This window comes from Pholis gunnellus, assembly GCF_910591455.1.
Source record: "Pholis gunnellus genome assembly, chromosome: 10".
NCBI lineage: Eukaryota > Metazoa > Chordata > Actinopteri > Perciformes > Pholidae > Pholis > Pholis gunnellus.
In genome coordinates, this window is record NC_136537.1 from 24,437,516 (window position 1) to 24,457,957 (window position 20,442).

The 20,442-nt window shown below is 43.4% G+C and overlaps 2 protein-coding genes across 8 annotated transcripts in view; one reads left to right on the forward strand and one right to left on the reverse strand.

The window, feature by feature from the left end:
- Nucleotides 1–20,442, reverse strand: part of LOC306702024 (uncharacterized protein) — a 272,978-nt gene that overhangs the window by 133,835 nt on the left and 118,701 nt on the right. The gene's annotated exons all lie outside the window — the stretch shown is intronic.
- The window catches only part of fat2 (FAT atypical cadherin 2), an 88,994-nt gene that overhangs the window by 50,396 nt on the left and 18,156 nt on the right, over nt 1–20,442 (forward strand). Inside the window, exons 16-23 of the mRNA XM_079167506.1 lie at nt 836–1,225; nt 8,802–9,013; nt 11,232–11,369; nt 11,488–11,631; nt 14,561–14,758; nt 15,603–16,203; nt 16,507–16,707; nt 19,540–19,697. Of these exons, the coding sequence (XP_079023632.1) occupies nt 836–1,225; nt 8,802–9,013; nt 11,232–11,369; nt 11,488–11,631; nt 14,561–14,758; nt 15,603–16,203; nt 16,507–16,707; nt 19,540–19,697 (2,042 nt within the window). The remainder of the gene's footprint in view (nt 1–835; nt 1,226–8,801; nt 9,014–11,231; nt 11,370–11,487; nt 11,632–14,560; nt 14,759–15,602; nt 16,204–16,506; nt 16,708–19,539; nt 19,698–20,442) is intronic.

Consider the following 20,442-nt stretch of genomic DNA (forward strand, 5'->3'; position numbering starts at 1 on the left):
GCAGTAGTAGTGTGTGTGTGGACAAACCACTTCGGATACGAGGATGATTTACCATCTTCAACACCTTGAAGGTTGTCATCCCATTTTTTTTAAATCATTGTTTATAGCATAAATTATTCTTTTATCATCGATATCTCAACAGTTTCTCATCCTCTGATCGTAGAGATGAAAGTTGTACGATGTGCTTTGACATCATGTCCTCACTTTTAAACATAAACACAGCTTGCGGGGATCCAGATGTGGTTCTTGATAACAATAGAACATTCATCGGCCAATTTGTTTTCCCTCTCAAGGAGACAAATCCAGGTGTCGTGCAGCAGCAAGTCTGTAAGGGCCAATACACAACACATGACGTCTGTGTTGTATACTAATTAAATTACAGTATTAACCCTCTGAACCCCAAGCAGCTTCGGGGCGCTTTTTGCTCCTTTCCCATTCTTCTGTATCTATTCATACAAGTTGTTTCCTCGTAGCCACACGTGCTACCCATTCTGGAAAACAAATGGAGGCTCCACATGCTGTTTGTATTGAGATATTCACACTTTTACAACCTCTACTTCCAGCCTCTCCTCTCTGCTCTGCTCTGTGTTCAGCAGCCTGCAGCTCAGTCAAAGGTTCACCGAATCGTTGTCACATGACTGTTGCTCTCACGCGAATCAATCATAGCTCGCTAGTTGCGCTGAGGAGCTCAGAATGTAATGTTTTTTAAAGGATCTGGTTAGAGCAAAATGAATAAAATGTACAAATTTTAACACATTTCAGGAAATGATTACAGTATTCTGATCAACAATATTTGATAAAATCATTCACGTGTCTCCATCTTCTCCTCCTCCAGGTATAAACTCTGAGGTGAAGTACTCCCTCCTGGCGGGCGACGGCGGCTACTTCTCTCTGGAGGAGTTTTCTGGGATCCTGCGGCTGGAGCGACCTCTGACCTCGGACGCTCCGCCCGCCTTCGAGCTGAAGGTGAAAGCCACCGATCGCGGCCTGCCTCGTCACCTTTACTCCGTCGCGGCCGTGACGGTGGACGTGGTCTCCCTGGACGACTACCAGCCCGTCTTCCTGAGCTCGGAGTACACCGCTCAAGTCCCAGAATCCCTGGCGGTCGGAGCGGAGGTGCTGAGCGTCTCCGCGCTGACGAGGGACGGCGGAGGACCGGATCCCATCGTCTACCGGATTGCGTCCGGCAACGAGGAGGGACTCTTCCTGCTGGACACACGGACAGGTCGGGAACTCTTTTATACTCTTATATTCAACTAGAGATTGAGACCATAAACTCATGTTTACAATGTTTACTGAGGTAATGAATCAAGAGAGAAGTAGAGTCATTTTCTCATAGACTTCTATACAACCAGAGGAGTCGCCCCCTGGTGGACATTAGAGAGAATGCAGCTTTAAGACATAACTGATGAGAGCCGTGAGAGTGAATCAAAACAGTGAAGGTGTGAAACCAAACCAATGAGCTGAAAGATGTTAAAACGCTCTGTAGCGTTCAGAGGAACTGCAGTTTGTATCATCAGAATAATGAGTAAGTCCTTCCACATTACACATAATCATGTGACCATTTATCTATGTAGAAATATTGATTAATGCAGTTTAATTTATTTTTCCAAGCTGCAAAAATGCCACAATTTCATTTCCCTCTGAGGTGGCTAGAGGCTGCCAGTCAGCTTCACTGTGATTAGTATCATCTTTAGTTAAATGAATAATAATGGTAATATTTGTGTGTGTATTAATATGCAACACCTATGAATTGAATGTCACTTTTAAACAGCTACATCATTTATGATTTTCAACAGATAAAACACTAGATGTTAACGACTTTCCATCTGTTTCCCATTTAAAAGAATACATATTATGATCTCATCTTTATACCATCTGACACATCATCCAGTGTTATTTAGTTGTACTACTTTTATAAAAGCAAGAGTTCTGCTTGAAGAGCTGAAGTTTAGTAGTTTGAGTTGAGTTTTTCGTGAGCTCCGCTCCCTGCTGGATAAAAGAAAGAACTTGAACCTTTGGACTGCGTAGGACCGTCTCACGGCTTCACGCCGATAAATCATTAAAGGGCGGCTGGTCAGAGGAGCCGAGTCATTGATCGCCGCCCACTGCATCAGCTTCCATTATTTGGGGAGAGCAGAGAGTCTGAAAAGTTAGTAAAGTAGAAGACGAGTCGATCAGAATCTCGGGACAGATAAACAGACACTGGGAGGAATACGGTTGTTGAGATCGGAAGAAAATGTTTATTTATTCAAGTTGAAGGAGAAGAGCAAAACTCTAAAGTATCTGAGAGGCCCGTCAGACCGGAAGCACATATTAAACCGTCTGATTCTGCTCAGAAAACTAATCCGAACTAAAAGTAATCACAGCGGACTCAGTCGCTCATTTCAAAGGGAAATATTCAAAGTGAAACCTTCTTCATTTGTTTTTGAATAACAGGCTGAAGAAGACTTTAACTTATGTTCTCTGTATAGCTCCTCCTGATCAATAAATCCCCTCTCAGTAGTGTCACGGCTACAATAACACAATTTACTTCACCGCCGAAGAGCCGTACTTCAGTGTCTCTGTAGTAGGCATCGACCGGAACTGTTGAGTCAGCATTTGTGCAAAGACTTCATACAGAGCCCAGTGTAACCAACAAACACACACACACACACACACACACACACACACACACACACACACTGCTGCCTTAGAAACTGATTCCAAGCTGTGAAGCTTGTTTGTCCTGTTTTTACTGTTAAACTTTATAAAACTTGTCTACAGACTTCAGATGGATCAGTTCTTTATTGACTCACCATCAATGCCTCTGGTTCTCTGGACAAAGTAACTGAAAAAGGCAGCTGCTCTTCTGCAAAGCTGTGATGCAGTTTGCAGATTACACTTTTAATACGCCAGCATTTATACTTGTAATTCTACTAAGTTAAAGCAAACACATTTAGTTTTATTTTGGACGGTGAATGTGAACCACCGTGTTGCTGTACGTCTTGAATATATCTGTTCTGTGATTGGTTGATGACTTTAATCGCGGTGCAATAGCTCCAATAAATCAACCTCGGTTTGTGTTTTTTCGCTGAGTAATATTTGCGTTCTGTGTGAAAGTACTCATGACAAAAATTACAGTTTGAACAAATATATTGACGAACCAAACAAGCTTTCATTTCGGGCCTTTTTTGGCCTAAATTAAATGTTTGCATGTTTACTGTCGAGGCTCCCAACAACCTTCTCACGTGATTAAAAAGTGAACTTTGAGGTCTTAAGATGCTTGAGTTCAGGGTGAAAACATGGATTCATTCATTTAACTATTTGCAGTGAATTTGGTATATTGAGGTTTTTATTTGACCTTGGCTCCGAACACTTTCTCTGAAATGAAGAATCGATTTCATGCAGGAAAGCGGTGACATTTTAAACTTTGATTCTGCAGAAATTAGATTAATTAAAAGGAAGTTATCAACAGAAGCAAAAGTACAGGTCACCGGTTGAGAGGAAGTGTTTTCATGATAGAAATCTTTACTGAACAGAACAAACCTTGTTTTTTTGTAAAGGTTCATTTTGAATCAATAGCTTCTGTTCTTGTGTTTTTGTACTAAGAGAGAGAACGACTCACCGGCTTGTTGAAGTCACTGTTGATAATTCATGAGTTTGTGTTTTAAGTCCACAGAACGCTTCAAAAATGATTTAATCAATTATGGATGTTCTTTGTCACCAGTAAGTCTCTCCAAGGCTGCCGTTAAGTGTTCAAACAGTAAATCTCAGAAGACGTGCCGCAGTTTGTCATTTCCTAACCGCAGGTGGCCGATGGACGTGACGGCGTAATGTGTCGGTGAATCACAGCGAAGTGTTTTACTCTCCACACGTCTCTGTGGACGAACGCTAAAGCGTCGTCTCGTGTGACATCAGAATGACGAAGAGAGCACGGTCACACACTGAGTGCAGGACATCTTAAATCCACTGTGTACGAATATACATTCATTTAAACGGATGGATGTTGATGTAGGAGCTGGAGGTACAACTTGTCTTCACGCGTGTTTGTTTGCGCGTTGGCGGAGTCGTGCAGTTTGGGATGCATTTGAACCGTCTGGATGGACTCTTGCCGAAAGCGTCATCTGACTTTTAGGCCTTGTTTTAGAACAAATACGTGAACATTCCTGGAGGATTTTGTAAGATGAATCTCTCTAAAGAATGCCGTGAGAACTCTCCAGAGTTCTAACATCTTGTCTCGTAGTATTCAGTGTTTTGGCCTCTGATGGGCCCTTAAACTCCGGAACCTGTTACCTGAACTTGACTTTCTGGATTCACCAGTACCTGAAACCAAACAGCACCTAAAGATCGAGGGCATTTTTGGAAAGTTTTCTAGTATATCTGGTACGTTTGATGTTGGGATTTGAGAAAATAAAATCCTCACAAATCCACACGTACAAATGTGTTTGTTTGATCATCTAATCATTGACCGAGAAAAGCTTTCGATGTATTAGTTTTGAATTCTTGTCAGCTGTTGCATTTAAAACGTCTTATAAAATCTCCAGTTTGACTTTCTGGACCCTGTACTCGTGTTTGAGTTCACAGGACGAGACATACGTGGGAAACACAGTCATGTTAAGTGGACGATGACGAATCACCTTCAAGCCCAGACTTCTTTCTGAGAAGTGAGCGTGACGCCGCGCAGAATGAACAGGAAACACCCGTACAGACCCGTATTGATAGAAACCGTACACCACCATGAACCACTCCGTGTATTTATTAAACACACAACGTGCAGAATTTCAACAGCAATAACCGACACAATACATCTCGGGCAATAATAATCTGCACGTACATCACCTTTATGTACCAATATCTGCCTCTGGAGGGTTTCTGCACTGAGATTTCATTGTTTTTGGAAGAAAACAAAGGGCGGATTTGTTTTGGCGTATAAAAATGGAATTTATTTTGCCAGAAGTTGACTTTATACTTAGGTCAACAATTTAAGTGGGCAAATACATACACGGACAATTCTAACGTCTCAAAGCTGTTGATGTTGCTCCTCTCGTCTCTGCTGCCTCATCGTTGTCGGTAACGTTGTCATCTAAGGCGCAGAACACAACGCACTTCAGCTCGGCTTGCTCATGTCGTTCCTCCATTTACCAGCTGATTGGTTGCTGGTTGATTTACCGCAATGCAACCTATGAATAGCTTGAATACGTTTTTTTTCTCCGTGCGTGACTCGAGGGGTCTGCACCGATCTTACATCAAGGAGCCCGTCTCCTTTACCGTTCTCTGTGTGTGACTTCTTCATCATCACAGCTCATATCTATACAACCGATGTGATTATGATTAAGAGCAGAAAGTTCTTCAAAGCCACGTACTTCTGCTCTTAACATGCACCAGATTAATGAATTTAACTTTAAAATGTCCACGATGTGCTCCTCTAGAGGGTCTTGAGGTCCAGCCACCACAGTCTCACTGGGAGGTTGCTTTGGACCGGAGCCTCATGAATGTGACTCGGACGGGATCATAAAAGCTAAAATAAATCACCTCTTCATAATCCCCCCTCAACCAAACAGGTTGTGAGTCTGAATGTGTGTTAATGAGCAGCAGAGCTTCTCTGTGATTTAAAAAGTACCGGCTGAGTACGAAGAGTGTGACTGAGACGAGGGACATTGATGATAGAAAGGGAAAAAAACTGGAGCTAACCCAACTTTGTCCCGGTAGAAACAGGTAAAAAACCAAACATTCTGTCTCTTACTGGTTGTGCAAATGTCATTGATCTCAGAGAAATCAATGAAACAAGAACTGAGCTGCGTGTTCGAGGTGCAAATAGTTTACTCGTTGAAACCTGGAGGTGTTTAGTTTGAGGGGAACGGTTGTTGCTGCTCAGAGTATTAAAACTGAGTGAGAACAACCTGGTGTGTGAAAGCTGGCAGCGCCGGATCATCGGAGCACAAATGACATGTTGGTGGTTGAGAGTTGGGTGATTCAGATGAGAGTTTACGAGTGAGTCCGATTTTTACTGATGAAAGACGACTGAGATGGGAACGCCAGACAGAGAGAGGCTTTATCTAAAGGAGGAGAAAAATAAAGTATAAAAGGATGATTACTCTGCAGCGTCTTTGTCACAACATGTAAATGTTTATATCACTTTTCTTTCTTAGTTGTACTTTCTGTATTTCTGATGATTTTCTAATCCAACAAAGACAAACTCAGCATTGTTCTTTCTTCTCTTTAAGGTAAAGGCTGTTATTCTATATTCTTCTTAACTACAACCAACAATGTGTTAGTCTGTCTTCTATATTTATATATATATATATATATATATATATATATATATATATATATTAATTCATTAAAAAGAAAGTCGTAGCAGTTTTTAATCAAACAAACAGGAGGAAATGGTGCATTTGTTGGGGACTACTTTCAGTGGCGGATTAATCCCCGTGTGGTTCTCTGCTCAGTATTTGTGGCAGCAGGACGGTGTATTTGGGGACTGAGTCAGAATAAACTAAAGTGTGTTTGTGTTCATGGTGATGAAGGAACAACAGTGAGCCCTATGGCTCAGAGGAAGAAGAGATAACAGGCGTTATATACACACACACTTGTTATTAGATACATTCATTGTTGACAATAATAAATATAAATATTCCTGCTTCATCCTCTTTCAGCAGAAGCTACTGAAAGAGGGAGAACTTTGATCATTTACAGCAGATCCTGCCTGGATTTAAACCAACATTCTTCTTCACTAACATCAGCTGTTTGTAAACGATGTCTTTGGTCACATCTGTTGGTGAATCATCAGTTAAATGATGAATCATTTGTCTGTACAGTACAAACCTCAAATACATTCAAATAATCACCAAAAACTAAAAAAGCATCAAACTCTCATAATTGAGTAGCTGTAAAACATACGAGAAAAATTACTTAAAACAATTTATCAATTATTTTAAAAGTCGCCAATAAATTATTTCATAAAATACTAAATAAACTGGTTGATCAACTAATCTTTCCAGCTGTATTGAGTCGCAAATAAATCCAATCTTGCCTGATCCTCTCTTTAAAAAAATAATGTATTTTCTTTGCCAGACCTCCAGCTCTGCGGTGCTTCATTCACTCCCACTAATAAACCAAACAGCAATCATCCAGTAACGAGGCTCAGAGGAGGTGAAAAAGTCTAAGAGTTAAAGTTCTGCTGAAAGGAGTGACTTAATAACAGACAGAAAATAAAGTGGACATGACATGTTTGATCCCCTTTAAAAGAACCTTGACGCCTCTTTCATTGTCGCCATAAATCGAGGTTAAACTTCACATGTGGAGGACGGATAACACACGAAGACAAGCAGCAGCTGTGGAGAGATTTATCGTCCCTGAAAGGTTAAACGCACAGCTTCAAAAGTGGGAGTTCACTACATGTGTCACATGATGCCACACACACACACACACACACACACACACACACAGTGAGTGTTTGAATTATGGTGGACATTATCATCTGAAGCACCTCACCTGTACCATCAGAACATCCATTCTAAACATTATGTCTGTCAAGCAGAGCAGCAGAGAGGAGATGATGACACATGGTGATGTGTAATAGAAAAGCAGCGGTGAGGAGAGAAATGTGTGGAATACATTACGTTACGTTACATTATTAGCATGAGCATGCTAAACGGTAGCATGGAAACATGAGCTGCGTTCCAAATCGCATACTTCCAAAGTACTTACTGTTGCATGCAGGACGCATTCTACTTCCTCGTGACATGGCACCTTGATCTTTGACCCTCTTGCTCATAAATGTGCTGCCTTAAAATCTGCAGTCTGTGAGAAAATGACTCTACTTCTCTCTTGATTTATTACCTCAGTAAACATTGTAAACATGAGTTTATGGTCTCAGTCTCTAGTTTCAAGTCTTCTTCAATACAGCATGATGTTCATTTAGTAAATGATGGTCCATTTAGAGTCAAACAGACCATAAAGCAGGGGATGCTTTAGGGGCGGGGCTTACTGTGACTGACAGGTCTCTACCACGGCATCACTCCTCCGCAGTCCCAATGTTGTCACTACTGTTCACTGGTTGCAAAAAAACCAAGATGGCGGTGGTCAACAAGCTGAAGTCTTCAAAACAGCAGTCCACAAATCAATGTGTATCTTTGTGTTTTGGACTGCTGGTTGAACAAAGTGAACTATTTGAAGACTCTCTATTAAAGTTTAGTTTCAGTGTTTCTTGTAGCGGTAGCCGTTAGGGAGGTGTGGTCCCTGCTGTCATTGGTTAATAAACCAGTCGTTCTCAAATCTTGCTGCCGTACGGCCACAAGTGGGTCTTTGGTTCACTTTATACTTGACCTTTCTGGTGTGGTGTTGTTAACTACTGTGGCTGTGAGCCCCGCCTACTCCCTGAGTCTCTCTACACACACACACACACACACAGGAGAAAAACACTGAGGTCATGGCTAGAGTTCAAAACAAAGTCCTGTATCTCTGACGAGTGGTCAGCCGTGCAGCATGTATTTGTAACGATAGACCCACCGGTGGGTCTGAGCGGTGAAGAGGCTGACAATGCGAGACCTCGCACATCTTTGATGAAGCCCACAGTGTTCGGCTCATAAGGTCAGCCGAGCAGCTTTGCTCAAGTCGGGGAACTTTGTGCTAAATATTGTAGATCAGAGTTAACTGTTTGAAAGTCAAAAGATTTCAACTGTGATGTTTTATACTAAAGTAAACCAAAGGGATAAAAGGTGGAAGAGATCTCACTTTCAGTTTTTGTGTTTGTTGCTCTGTCACAAGTCAAACATGTACTTTACGATGAGATGGATTTAAGTCTCCTCCTCTTGCAGGCCTGCTGACCCTCGTGGCCCCGCTGGACTTCGAGGTTTCCCGGGAGCACTACCTGTCTGTGGAGGGAAGTCGTGGCAAGTCGTCCCTCAGCGACATCACCACGGTTATCATCAACGTGACGGACCTGAACGACAACGCGCCGGTGTTCGGACGAGGCGACTACAGCGCTGAGATATCGGAGGATCTCACGCCCGGAGGCCTGGTGATGAAGGTAACGGCACAAAGTGACCCAACATGTTACGGGGTCAGGGTTCACTGTCTGCAGCAGCATGCAGAATACACAGAATGTAGATTGATGTTCACAATCGATAGCGGCGCCTGGAAACCTTCACCAGTGCTTCAGCAACCTTTGCATGCCAGTTACACTAAACAGCTGGTTCCTGGTCAGCTGCAACAGAAGCACAGAGAGAGTTGTGTAGAAGATGAGGACGGTGTGTCTGTCTCTGCTGCTTTCAAGCTGTTTTTGTTTTCAGTTTCACAGAGTAAGAGCTGCCTTTCACTCTTAGAAACTGTTGTTACCTGCTGCTGTGTGGAGAAATGTGCGTAGAGGGAAATGTTCCTTATTCTTATTTAGAAAACAGTTTCCCAAAGTTGCCAGTTGCAAGATGTCGGTTGAAAAGAAACGTGTCAATATGCATGGAGTTTTTTACTGCCGTGTGTTTGTATTATATATATATATATATATATATTATATATAAACACACGTAAGTTACAAACTGGTGTAAAAGCTCAACCCTGAAACTGAGCAGGAGACCGAGAGTTATCTAATAAGCGGCGCTGAAAAGAAATAGTGAAGTGAACATTAATTAAATGAGTCAATAAGGGATTCTTCAACACACACACCCACACACACACACTCACACACACACACACACACACACCTACACACACACACACACACACACACACACACACACACACACAGTAAACAGTGGAACATTCATATGTCACAGACACATAAACATCAGTGATCTTTGATTGAATCACTGAATTGAACTTCAATATAACTGAAGGACATTTCTCTGTTTTCCTCTCTCTGTCAGCACACTCACACACACACACACTCACACACACACACACACTCACACACACACACACTCACACACACACACACACTCACACACACACACACACACACACACACACACACACACACGAATGGCATGCATCAGCACACATATAATATGAAAAATCACAAATACTGATAATTCCAATAACACAATAAAAGGGCAGTATGAGATGATCTGGCAGCCTGTCGATGATAAATGATGTGTAAAACACACACACACACACGCACATGCACACACTCAGTTATCCGACAACATGTCGGCCGTCATCTGTCGGGCGGGCAGCAGAGATAATGCAGCAATAACTCAGCTCAGCGGCTCGCTCATGAGTCTCTAATCATGTGGTTCCATATTTGCCATGTTTCTCCTCACGGTCACTGTTTCCATCTTTCTGTTTTAACCATTTAACAGCAACACGTCACCGTTGAGTCCTCTGTCAGAGGAACAATTACAGGATTCTTGAGCTAAAGCAATATAGAGAAAAGCAAGTTGAGAACATGGTTTTATTGCTAATTTCTCCATCTTAATAAGTCATCTATGTCTGTAATTGAGCCCAAAAGTCTTTTAAAACAAATGAAACAATCTGTCGTTAAAGATTTTTGTGTTTCGATTGTTTAATGAATTTTTGATTTGCAACTTATTAACAAATCTATAATGTGTTTTGGCATGAAGCCTCCATGGCAACAAGGCAATATCTTTGTTTTCAAGTGAATAAGGAGGTTAAAACGAGCTGGAAGCATGAACCACAACCAGCTGCACATACACACAGGTGTTAGAGGTGTCAGGTGACGGCAGCAGAGCGGATCAACACACGATCGGCTTTACTAACCGTCACATGTGTTGATGTCGTCCGCCAACAGTGTCCTTTGACCCCAAGCAACAACATTAAAACCCTTGAATGACGTGTTTTTAACAAGAGTCAGAGGTGCCAGTGGCTGTTTGAACAACATATTATAATGAAACCAGCCGCATACAGTGGGGGCACGAGGGTAAGGAAAGTTTTTATGGCACTGCACCACATCCTCTCCACTGGGAGGACGCCCTAGAGGGCACTTCAGCACGGTATCTCCAACGTAAGAGCATCCTAGAGGGCACTTTGTCGTGTTTTCTTCACTGGAAGGGCTCCATAGAAGGCACTGCATCATGTTTTCTTGCATCGTTTTTGGCACTTTTAACATTTTTTTTATTGACTGTGTCAGGACATCCGATGGTATTTATTTTAGACACTGGCATCACCAGAGTGGGCGTGTAGATAACCATGACCTCTCCGCTTACTGTCTTATCGTGAGGCATCGTTGTATTTGTCGGGTGCTCTCTGGGTAAACATTGTCCCTCACCGTGCCTCCCTTTCTTTACCTCCAGGTAACAGCCAGTGATCGGGACGGTCCCGTCAACAATCTGCTGCGTTACTCCATAGTGAGCGGAGACTCTCTGCAGCAGTTCTCTATTCACCCTCGTAGCGGAGAAATCACTGTCCGCACTGCGCTGGACAGAGAAGAGGTCAGTGTGCATCTTGTGTGTAAAATCAGTCAAAGTAAAAAAACAGACAAATCAAAAAGGGAAAAGAAGTATAATAAGAATAAGATACTAAAACAAGTGTCCTCTGTCTTCTCTCCAGGTCCCTCATTACTCTCTGACGGTGCAGGCAGCAGATGAAGGTGACCCTCCTCTGTCCTCGGCCGTCCTCGTCACCATCACTGTCACCGACGTCAACGACAACGCGCCCGCCTTCTCCCGGGTCAACCACAGTCTGCAGCTGCAGGTACGACGACCACAAACATCTCCAACATGTCTGCTCAGCAGGATGCATGTGTTTACATGCTGCTACATCCCACAAAAAAAACAAAAACCTGTGATTTATCTGATGAAATCTCTAGTTCAGAGGGTTTGTGGAGAAAAACTGTTTTTGTGTTCAGAGATTGAACATGTTCGCAGCCTGGAGCGAAAACACAGAGCTTACACAAACCGCCGCATCAACAAAAAGTCAACAAGCAATATGTCAAAAGAAACGTGTATATGTAAAATAAATTCACCCTGAAAGCTCTGGAACGAATCGGCTGCTCATCAGCTCCTGCAGATAACCTCCGACGCCCCGAGGGGGCGAAGCGTCAGTCGCATTCACGTGTGAAAGTTAACACAATAGAGAAATATTAACTCACTTTTTACGTGAATATAAGCCGAACATGCAACTCCTCACGAAAAGACACTTTAGTTCATTTCTTCCAAGTTGTGTTGGTGACCTTGAAAAGCTAAGCTTAAAAAAAAAAGTAGGCAAATATTCCTGGAGCGAGGCTGTGAAGCTCTACCTCTCTGCTCCGGACTACAACAAGGTGATACGAAGACAGGCGTTCTAATGATTGAAGGTAATTGAAGAGAATCACTGAAGATCCGTCGTTCTCTATCAATACATCTTTCTGTATCATTATAACCAGTGAAAATATACTGCGGCGCCCAGAGCTCATTAAAGCCGTGTGCTGAGAGCTCAAGAGGGAAAACTCTCTTCAGAGAGTTTCTGAGCTTTGTGGGGATCAAAGAGGCGGGAAGATGCGCTGTCACGGTTGGTCGGTGTTGGTGTTGCTTTGCAGGACATCAGTGGCACCTTTTCACCTAAAACCTCTTCAACTACAGCCCCAGGTCTGCTGGTGTGGAAAACTTTTAACAAGCAATTTACCTCCACTTTTCTGTGTGAAAGCGTGCCTGCTGGTACGTGTTTGTGTCTTCATACGTGTGCGTTGGACGATCACAGCTTCGTTTTTTTGCCACGCCGGCTGTACATTTAAAGTTTTTACTGCCCGTTTGGAAAAAAAACTCCCATTCAGTCACAGAAGAGACGTTGAAGCCTCAGCGCCGTGTGGTGATGAATCCAAATTATTGATATCGTCTGCTAATGTCCACAGCCAGCTCGGCCTGATGGTGAAAGCTCTCATTGCAGCAGATGGATGTTGCTGAAATTGGGGAAAGGGGGTCTTTCGGGGGGGTTTTCCAGACGGGTGTCGCAGGTCAGCAGCTGCGGTGGCGTTTTCTCTCCTGTAGACATTTTCTCAGGACTTGCACATCTGTTGTAGTGGAGCGTTAGCGCCCTGTTAGGCTGCAGAAGAGTGCGAGTACTTTCCCTAAGAGCAGCAGAGGGGACGGGCGGTTCTGCGTCTTTGCAACACGTCTGCAGAAGCTCGACAGCACAGCGATGAATTGATTCACCGCTCGTCGTCTCTCCGGCATGCTGAGCAGTGAGCCATGAATAATCCATGTGAACGTGTTTCACTCCCATCAACCCCACTGAAGGGCTCAGAGCTGCTCTGTGCTATAATGCAGCTGTCGCATGTTTGTCTGTTGAGGAAAGTGAATTGAAGAATTATGATTTTTATGATTTTACACACGCATTGATTTGGTGATTTGCAAAACAAGGCCATGTTTGTTATAACAGCATTTCAATTACTGTATTTTAACGTATAGTTAAAGTTCTAGCTTCGCATCAGAATATAGTAATGGTGATGCTGTGGTGAAGGTGAAGAGAAGCAGACAGACTGGAGAACCGAACACTTGACCCAGTGTGACTGGTCAGACCCTCTGATGAAAACATTCTTTGTGTGTTGGACTCATTGGAATTTGAAAGACCACACAGGAATTGCATGTTTTAGCCCATTAACTCTAAATTGCTGCTCGTCTACCGGAGCGGGCTGTACGTCTTTAGATTGATAACTTATTTCCGTTCTATTAATGTCAGCAGGCGGAGCCTTTTGGATGGCTCTGGATAGGTAATCCATCACGGTGAACAGTAGAATAACGGCACTATTTGTTTGTATAAAGTTGCTGTTGCTGGTACTTTTAATGTTCTGCGCTGCTGTAAAGTATTGTGTTGACACGCTACGGTGTTCAAAGGTAATTGGTTTCTTAAAGGGTCACTTTGGTATTTTTCAACCCTTTTTTTCCATGTTTTAGTGTCTTAGTTAACTATTTTTTGTAATTGCTCCAGAATTGAGCGAGAAGGCTGCAGCTGCTAAACGTGTTACAGCGTAATCCAATCGGGCGACTCCTCACCGTCAATGTACGTCCTCTAAAAGTCCACTAAATGTTGTCAGACTTATAATAACAATCTGAGTCTGTCAGTGACCAACAACGAGCACTTTTAGAGGACGTACATCGACTGAGGAACTGCACCGATATGATAACACTGCAGCCCGTTTAGTGGCTTTAAAAGCAGATAAAACACAATATTGAGTGATGCTGATAACATTATTAAAGTGAGAAAAAAACACAATTGAGGCGACGAAATGTGATACGTCCAGAGCATAAACATAATACAATAGGATGGAAAATGGCCGACTGTAATATCTTAAATAAGTGCTTTTCACTAAAACTGATATTTCCTTCCGTTGTATTGTCAGTAGGACTTACGTCTTCAGTGAGCTCCCTCCAAACAAATACAGTCTAATATAATACACTCTGTAATATTTTATATTTTACTCAAATATTACCACCCACTTAAAGCTCCGTATTAAAGTATTCCGTATATCTCTGTATAAAGCAATACAAATGTAACAGCACCATAAACTTCAGGTTCCTGAACGACCTTAAAGTTTAAACCCAAACTGAACTCCATAATCTTCATGAAGGATGGATTTCTTGCAATAAAGTGAAATATTTCAAGTTGAATAAAAAAAAGGTGAATTAACGCGCCCGTTCTCCTGCAGGAGGGCGAGCCGCTCGGCAGCAGCGTCCTCCAGCTCGTGGTGACGGACAAAGACACGCCCAGGAACGGACCGCCCTTCTCCATCCACATCGTCAGCGGCAATGAGGACCGCCGCTTCCACGTGGACCAGGGCGGCCTGCTGTCGCTGTCTGCTCCGCTCAGAAAGAAGGTCAAACCCCAGCACCAGCTGAAGATACAGGTGAAGGCTCTTTATGCGTCGGTGTACGTGTTTGATTCATATACAAGCTGAAGGTCTCCCCTGCTGGATCCCGGCTCGCTCACCTGTTCTCACTCTACCTTAAAGGGAAAGTTCAGCCAACAGAAAACTCCCGTGTTCTGAGAGGTTAAACTACTGATTTTATAAATAGAGTCCGGTGGTTTTTGAATAGAGCAAAGATAACCGCTTCAGTTCCCCGTCAGAAAGTCTTGGCGTATGGCAAAGTGGTGAAAATATTCCGTCCACAGCAGTACATTGCTTTGCTCCCGTGCTGGTACTCCACTTCCAAAAATCCAAACTATTCCTTTAACCTGTTTAACTTTATGTTCTTTTCCGACATGCGTGTGTCTATGTTCATGTCTGTGGTGCTAAAACGTTTGACTTCAGGGTGCAGATAATCACCTTTTCTTTAGCGTCGGGTCTATAGACAGACAGGTGTCCTGAAAGTTATATTATAAAGAAAGTTTTAAATCCTTTTTTAAAAATCCATTGGAGATAAAGAAGGTTATCATGAGGTTACATATTTTAAGGATGTACAAGATAATGAACTGAAAGTGTTTTTCGGTACAGCTGAATCAGCATAATAGTGGATTGCACTGCATTGATTTTTCTGTACGCCGGGTCAAATGTTTTTGGATTTAAAACTGCTGAATTATGATATTTCGGCTGCTCATGCAGCATTTAGAGTCTAAACGACAGCAATAGAAGCAAGAAGAACACTTCATCATGTCCTTTTTTCTTACTTTTCCTACAATGCTTATTGTCTGAGCTGACAACATTTATTGTAGTTGTAATAGTCTTTAACTGCTCTTCATGCACCCGTCAGGTGACAGACAGCGGCCTCCCCCCTCTCTCCTCCATCTGTGTGGTCAACATCAACGTCACCGAGCAGAGCAAGTACCCTCCCTCTGTGGCGCCCCTGGAGGTCTTCATCACCACCACCGGTGGGCTGTTGGCCCACCGGCTCATCGGCCGGCTCCACGCCTCAGACCAGGACCTGCAGGACGTCCTGACCTACAAGCTGGTGTCGGAGCACCCGGGCGGGGGCAGGTTCTCCGTCGACCTCGCCGACGGCAAAATCTGGGCGGACGAGAACCTGAAGGAGGGTTCCTACTCGCTCAACGTCAGCGTGGCAGACGGGAAGTTCAGCGTCTGGACCGAGGTCAGAGTTCACGTGTGGGCGGCGGACCAGAGGGCGCTGGACTCCGGCCTGACGCTGCAGCTGGTCGGGTTGTCACCGGAGGAGTTTCTGGGCGCCCACTGGAGAGGCCGGCAGCACGGCTTGGGACGAGCTCTGGGTTTACCCGGACAGGAGCTTCAGCTGGCCAGCCTGCAGCAGCTCCCCGACGCCCGGGGCCTGGAGGCCCTGCTGGTCCGAAGGCCTCAGAGTGGACTCGCCCAGACTCCGCCCACCAGCAGACTCACAGGTGATTGATCAATATGTGATAATAAGACAAATATATGAACGTCTGGCAGCAGCTGTGATAAAGATGATGTTTAATGTTGAGGGCGTTGCCTCTAAATACATCACTAATTAGCTTTAAATGGAAAAAAAATAAAGTAATGTCAACTTCCTCCAAAGATGAAGAAGAATGAAACAGAGCGATGAATTTCAGCTGCGTTTCTTCTTCTTCTTCTTCATTTGGACACAAAGTAAGTCCGGTGAATCCCGTGGGATGAAGAGTCTCTTTGAAATGTGCAGTTCTGACACCCTGAACCCTTTGATGTAGGTATTACATCGGACATCGAGGACTCTCTGGGCCTCAGAAACCTCAGGCTGATCCACGACGGGTGTCTGGGTGCCGGCTGTCCGCCGCGAGGCTGCCGGAACGCCGTCCGGCTGACTGCGGATCGACCGAGCCATTTCACCGCCGCCGGAGCCGGTTACATCACCCCGCGACACACCTGGGAGAGCGTCTGCCCCTGTAACGGTACGTCTGTCCGGCTGTCTTAGAATTAGCAGCTAGTGTGGATCTGTGGCTTCTGCTCCATGTAGTTTATTCTCTTCAATGTATGTTAGTTTTGAGAGACCGACACTGAGATGTCAGGTGTGGTGTTTGAGGACGATGTGAGTAAAAACACCGTCTCTTGTATTTGAGCCCTTTAGGAATAGAAGAGGTTCATCTTTCCAACCATAAAGACTCAATCCTCCATCAGATTAAATCCTCAGAGGTATTTTCAGAGATCAAAGAGCCTTCTTCTCGTGACCTGTTCAAACACAGTAAACTGAACAAAAGTAAATCCTCAAGATTTCATATGAATCCCTCACCGGCCCTCAGGTAGCTTCTAAACCGTCGCTCGTGTTGTCGTTCCTGTGAGGATTAGTGGTGTGAGGACACGATCCCAGTCCGCATGCACACTCATTATCAGTCCTCCGGCCCCTGAAGCATCCTCTCCATGTGTTATCCACGCTGTATTTAGACTATATCGTACACGACTTTGGTCCTGAGAGACTCTGGCGTTCGGCGATAACGAGAGCATGCAAGAAAAACACAGGTATCTTAAAAGCAGTCAGACGGCGTTGGACTGCAGTTTGTTCCCATGTTGAAGGTTAACTACAGTTATTTTCTAATGTATTTTATTTACATTCTTGTATAGAGCTTTTTGAATAAAGCCTCAAAAGTATTTTTTTTTAATCCTAAAATCCTCAATTTTAATGAAGTTCTTCATCAGGTTAAATGAGTATTTTATCTGAATAAGTCATCTTCCTCTTATGAATGTAACTCATCAATGTGTGCAGCATGTTTGTGTGCAGCATGTTTGTGTGCAGCATGTTTGTGTGCAGCACGTTTGCGTGCAGCACGTTTGCGTGCAGCACGTTTTCGTGCAGCACGTTTTCGTGCAGCACGTTTTTGTGCGTTTGTGTGCAGCACGTTTTTGTGCGTTTGTGTGCAGCACGTTTTTGTGCAGCACGTTTGTGTGCAGCATGTTTTTGAAAGGTTAAAGGCCGACGAATGTGGATTGATACAGAATATTTCATTGGATAAAAACATGTTGTGAATAATGACCTCTATCGTGTTTATTAATACACTTTGACTTCTGGACTTTACAACTCTCTTGGAAATGTTTAAATAACTCGAGTCTGAAACGAACCTGTGGGTGGATCTTCACCTGCAGCTCTGCAGACATGAACCTGTTCAAAGTCAATGTAATGAACGAAGCTTCGGACTATTCTATCCAGCCCTACTATATTCATATTACACATTTTAATTTGGGAAATTTCAGAATCACCAACAATCATTCAAAATGAGTCTAGATCTAGTCACCAAGTCTGGCTTTTCACATATGATTGTGAATTACGATCGATTCACTGATTCCTGAGGTGAAGAGGATTAATCTGTTAGAGTCTGATTCACAAAAGCTTTATTGACGAACACTCACTGATCTCATGCACACATTCAAGCTTCTCATCCAGGAGGATTTCTCTGTTTCATGTCACTGTTGAATATTGTTGGATTTATGGGACAGAAGAAGATATTTAAATGTGCTGGTTACAGCGCTGGCATACGTTTACAGTCATCAGGTTCTACAGATTGTGATTTTAATTTAGTTTTTTAGTCATCAGAGAGCAGTGTGGACCAGAAGGTTTCAAATAATTACTGGATTCAAATCCTACTTGTTGTTTTGTAGCAGCAGACTTTGTGAACGTGTTGTTCCTGAACCTTCATTCAGGTTTCATCTGAGAAACACGAAAAGAAGAAGTTTAGTCTGAAAACTCATGTTTTCCCTTTTGCCTTCAGAATCATGATGGATCCATCCTTCATTCAGTTCTTCCTCCCTTCGTACTGATGTTTATGCTTCAACTTCTGCCACCCGCCTCCCGTCACTCTGTAGTATTTAAAACGTGTTTTTCTCTCTGTCTGATCTGAGGTCAGCCATTACATTCAGTTTACAGCGTGTTTCATCTGCAGAAAGAGAAGGAGGAGAAGCCAGCGACGCTTTGAGGAGCGATAAAGAGAAAGTTGTGTGGCCTTGAGTTGAAACGTTGTTCAAAAGCTTCAATAACAAGAAGGTGTGATTTGTAAAGATCCACCGACTTGAGAGTCTTCAGAGTTTAAACTTAATAAGAGTTGATTTGCAGAGAATATTACGTGAAACGTTTCACTTTGTCTGCACTCAGAAGTGACCTCCACAGAAAGTAGTTTTCTTTCTTTAAATCTTTTTAAACACATTATCGAAAGTTAAATCAAAAAGATAATCAAATATCTGCAGTTTGTCTTCATCTTTCCACACGAACAAACAGCTTCACACCTTCCAGCTTCCAAGTGTTTGAGCCAAGCTGTGGAGGTTGTTGTTTACTTGTTGGTATGCAGCAGAGACAAAGAGATGAACATCGTTACATAAGGAATGAGGATGCAGACATCCGGTATTTAAGTTGGATTAAGCTGCTCGTTTAACTGTTTTGTCTATAAACTGTCAAAAAAAAAAAAGGGAAAGACAATCACATTTTTCCAAAAAGCTTGACGTCATGTCAGTCACATTACTCAGAGAACAAAAGAAAAGCCTCCATTCAGATTTAAGAAGCTGGAACCAGAGCACTTAACAAAGTACTCAACGGTTTGGTTCTCATTTCATTTGTTGCCAATTAAGTTTTGAACAATCAGGGAAAAGAAACGCAGCAGATGTGTGTGAGGCACCCGGCTAAAGTGTGTGTGTGTGTGTGTGTGATATAACTACATAGAGGTGAAGGAGTTCCATGTCTTTTCTTTCATGGTGCTTCTTCTGCTGCTCACTATCTGTGTTGTGTGTTTGCTCTGTTTCAGAGTCGGCCGTGAGGTTTGATGGTCACTCCTACCTGAAGTTCCTCCACCAGATGGATGAAGACAAGCAGGACTTCAAGCTGTCTCTGAGGTTCAAGACGTCCCAGGACGGAGGCCTCATCGTGTCCACCGACAGCACCGACGGCTGGGGAGCTCTACAGGTATTCACAGAAAACAAGACTTCTCTTGGAACCGTTTGTGGCAGATCTTCTTCTCACTCATTACTTTTATAGACAGTCTTTTTGTTTGGTTTATAGGAGGTATTTATCCACAGTAACTCAAACAGCAGCGATCGGCACGCTCCCAAAAGTCATACAATAACACAAACGGACTGACGGAGGCGGCAGCAGACCAGCTGCTCCGTGTTCTTCCAGGTAAAGTCAGTGTTTTGGAGTCCGGTGGCTTTGAAGAGATAGAAAACGGCTTCAGTTCCCCAATTAGTAAGACAGCAAGACAAAGAGGTGACAATGTTCTCAATGTAACGCACACTTAAACTGAAACTGATTGTTTCAGGTCTCTGACAGTTGAACACTTGGAAGCACTCTGGAATAGAGCGCAGATAGAATCCACCTTTAGGTTTAGCTTGTTTCCATCAGGATGTGTTGGCTAACAGCAGCATTCTGCTGCACGCATTCAAAACGGGTTCAAGGGCAAAGCGGTGAAGAAGAGACGACGTCGCTGTTTGTTCTGTTCACACGAGACTCAAAGCTCTCGTCTCTGTCGGTTTGTTGAACAGCTCAGGTTGATCAGGCTAATGCAGCAGTTAAGCAGCAACTAAAGGGAAAAGGAAACGATCGTTTCTGTCGCGTGTGGACATTAGTTTTATTCTTCCCTGAGCTGCAGTTTTATTTTTGCTCGTGGAGTTTTGCTGCTGCGGAGAGATTAAATCTCTCCCTAATTTTCAGT